This window comes from Gekko japonicus, unplaced genomic scaffold, assembly GCF_001447785.1.
Source record: "Gekko japonicus isolate JY-2015 unplaced genomic scaffold, Gekko_japonicus_V1.1 scaffold6184, whole genome shotgun sequence".
Taxonomy (NCBI): domain Eukaryota; kingdom Metazoa; phylum Chordata; class Lepidosauria; order Squamata; family Gekkonidae; genus Gekko; species Gekko japonicus.
The window spans coordinates 20,574-24,266 of NW_015166028.1; the positions used below are offsets into that span (position 1 = coordinate 20,574).

The 3,693-nt window shown below is 50.8% G+C and overlaps 1 protein-coding gene across 1 annotated transcript in view; it reads left to right on the forward strand.

Moving 5' to 3' along the window:
• Positions 1 to 3,693, forward strand: part of PCSK1N (proprotein convertase subtilisin/kexin type 1 inhibitor) — a 17,959-nt gene that overhangs the window by 10,770 nt on the left and 3,496 nt on the right. The window contains exon 3 of the mRNA XM_015411507.1: positions 2,974 to 3,199. Coding sequence (XP_015266993.1) covers positions 2,974 to 3,199 — 226 coding nt within the window. The remainder of the gene's footprint in view (positions 1 to 2,973; positions 3,200 to 3,693) is intronic.

Consider the following 3,693-nt stretch of genomic DNA (forward strand, 5'->3'; position numbering starts at 1 on the left):
CACATCCTGAGAATAGAACTGCTGTGATCTTAAAAGGGGCAATGGGCAGTGCAAGACCCTGTGCGGCTCCGGATTGCTGCTGAGCGGGGCTTCCTGTGTCAATGAGCAGCCGCTCATTCACACAGCTTGGAGGAAACACTGGCTGGTTTTAAAAAAGCCTGCGGGGGTATGTGTGTAAAACCATGTTGAAGTAAAGCAGGGAAAATAAATAATGATGGGCTGTTCACCAATGTACTCATCCCATCCCCCCCCGCAATAAAAGAAATTCTGTCTGTGGGCCTGCAACCTACCCATGTGGCTGTCTAGGGTGTTAAAATATTTGTGAATAAACATAGCCTGCCCTACACCCTGTGGATAAGGGGCAGGGAGTCCAGATTAGAGTATGTGGCATGCAAGGAGCTTTGGTATTTGGCAGCTTTCTCACTTTAAAAACACTGAGGGGTGAATGAGCTACCTCAGCTGTACTTTTTTGTGGAGAATGTAGAGAAAAGTGACTCCAGAACCTTTCCCCCTCAGGACATTGTCACCTCTACGATGTCCCCAAAGGACAGCCGCTTACCACTTAACAGATTACTTTCTTAAACCAAAAAAAAAGCACCTGGGTAGAAAAAAAACCATGTGGAAATATTTGCCTTTTTTTGGCACTGAGGTATTTTTTTTAACCCCGTGAGATACTAAAATACCCCGTTGAGGTATATTTTCTGCCCTGTGAGTTTATTAAGAAAACAGTGGTCTAGGGGACCATTTTTATGCGTTCTGAAGAGATACATGACAACTACAAACAAAAATATTTGGGGGGATGTTTTTACCCCTCGGTACATGGGGAATTTGGTTTGCAATGAGAGTATACCCCCGAATTCAGTATGTGTATGTTTTTTCAGAGGAAGAACTCAAGAAGAGCCCCTCTGGGTCAGACCAGTGGTCCATCTAGTTCAGCATCCTGTCTCACACAGGGGCCAACCAGTTCCTCTGGAGGGTGTAGAGACTGAGGCCTTCCCTTGAGGCTGACTCCTAGCAGCAGTAGTTGGAGGTTTAGTGGTAGAAAGTGCCGTCAAGTTGCAGCCCACTAATGGCAGCCCCTCATAGGGTTTCCATGGCAAGAAACGTTCAGAGGTGGTTGGCCATTGCCTGCCTCTGCATAGCAACCCTGGACTTCCTCGGTGGTCTCCCATCCAAGTACGAACCAGGGCCGACCCTGCTTAGCTTCTGAGATCTGGCAAGATAGGGCCAACCTGGGCCAACCACGTGAAGGTCTTCAGAAGTCTACTGCCTCTGAATGTGGAGGTTCCCCAGCACTGATAGACCTGCCCTCCATAGGATAGGAGGGTTGAAGGTTAAGAAATACAGGCCTAGGACAGTGATGGCGAACGTTTTAGAGACCGAGTGCCCAAACTGCGACCCAGAACTCACTTATTGATCGCAAAGTGCCAACACGGCAATTTAACCTGAATACGGAGGTTTTACTTTAGAAAAAACAACTCATACATTAACTTTAAGATGATCTAAACAAAGTAAGGAAAGCAATCCCCAATGCTTTCATTTACTTAAAATTATTTGGCAGAGAATTTGACACTTTAATGATGGTCTGGGCCTGGCTGGGGCGATGGCACGCGTGCCCACAGAGAGGGCTCTGAGTGCCACCTCTGGCACCCGTGCCATAGGTTCGCCACCACTGGCCTAGGAAATATCCAGTTCCTCTCTAGCAAACACCTAGTAAGAAGAAGAGGAAGAAGATTGGATTTATACCCTGCCCTTCACTACCTGAAGGAGTCCCAGAGCAGCTTACAATCTCCTTTCCCTTCCCCTCCTCACAACAAACACCTTGTGAAGTAGGTGGAGCTGAGAGAGCTCTTGAGAGAACTGCCCTTTCCAGAACAGCTCTGAGAGAACTGTGACTGACCCCAGAGCAGCTCTATGTGGAGGAGAGGGGAATCAAACCCAGTTCTCCCAGATTGGAGTCTGCACTCCTAACCACTACTCCAAACTGGCTCTCAAGACTCCTTGGCCGCCCATTACAAAGGAGAGGGATGCTGGTACGGAAGGTTATCTTCTCTTCTTGATCTTCTCATTGAGGAGCCCGAAGTTTTCTCGCAGCACAGTTTGAAAACTGTTTCTCAAGGGTACAGGGAAGAAAAAGCCTTGCCACAGAAGGAAAAGTATTGCAGGCCCAGGAAACTCTTTCCGCTCCATCATTGGAGGGGTTCTCTGGTAGAGATGCAGCCTCCATTGTTCCGGATTCTGTCAGGGGAAGCGAGGGATGTGTCCACGTGCCACAGAACCATGTCAGATATTCTACCTTCTGACTCACATCTCTTGCTGACGGGCAAATTTAAGAGTCTGGATCAGGCCCGTAGCTGGGATTTTGTGGCTTTTTGGGGGGGTTCCCCCCCCCCCCCCCGGTGGGGCTGAAGTTCTCAGTGCAGAAAGAAAAGCCATTTAGCCAATAGAAAGCTGTTACCAGGATAGATCTCTAAACTGCAAGCTGTCAGCCATTTTAGATGACAGTTCTCCATTGCTGCAAGTTAATCGCTGCTGCCAGCATGAGCAACCATTCTGAGAACAAGCCGGCAGGTGGGGGTGATGACTTCTATAGTCAAGAAAACTAACACCTGAGCAGAAGAACTCTCTTCAAGGAGACCAGTTTCTTGAGACAGACTTAGAAGGGATCCTAGAGGTCACCTACTGCAACCCCCTTGGCTCAGTGCAGGAATTAGTCAACTGCAGCACCCCACTCTGCTTAAAGGAGTGTATACCTTTTTTAAAAAGTTTTAAAATGATTGAAAAAAGCATTTGCAGAAGAAATGTTTGTGGGGCTGTGGGGCGGTGCCTTAAAGAAAGGGGGCAGGGCCCCCCCCCCCGCCCCACCGTAGCTACGGGCCTGTTCTGGAACTATTCCCAACTTCAGCAAATGGTTCCGTGAAGTTCGAAGCTCCTGGTTTCAGTCCCCTGTAAATTTTGTACTCTCTTTTGCAGGTACCTGGTTGGCAAGATCCTGTCCGGCACCAACCTGCCCCCTCAACGCCTCCCAGCACCCCCCAGGCGCTTGCGGCGGGCCCTTTTTGACGGAGGGGACCTCCCCGAGCCACCCAGTCTCCTTCGGGTCAAGCGGCTCGGCGTGGAGGCCGGAGGGCAGCCCCAGCTTCAGCGGATCAAGCGGACGGACGGGGGCGGGAGGAAGAAGGACGGCGGGAGCTCAAAGGCTTCGCTACCTTCCCGAATAGCGGGGAATTTGCCTCTGCCTAAACACCCCCGGGGGGGGGTGCCACCTCACCACCGCCCCCCCACCGCCCAGTCTCTGAAAGTCAATGGACTGTGAGTGACACCTACTGTTTCTTCCCGCCTCTGTCCTGCCTCTTGACCCCAAAATATCCGGGGACAAAGAGAGATCGCTTGTGTTGGCGTCCCCACAGTTCCCAGTCCTGATGTTCTAGTGTGTTTGGGTGCCTCCTCCAAGATGTACTTCTGGGCACCCGTTTACCTGAGCTCCAGTTCAGTCAAGCCGATGCAATTAAATGCAGGTGCGTCTTAAACCCCCGCCCCCGTCCTGCCCAACTAACCTGAATTGCCCTCCTCAGCCTCTTCAGTTTCCTGACATTCTGGCTTTGGGCGGGTGGGGTTGGAACGTGGCTCAAGCCGACCCCCTTGCCCCCAAATCCTCCTCCAGCCTTCAAAGTCCCTTTATCGCTCCCTTCA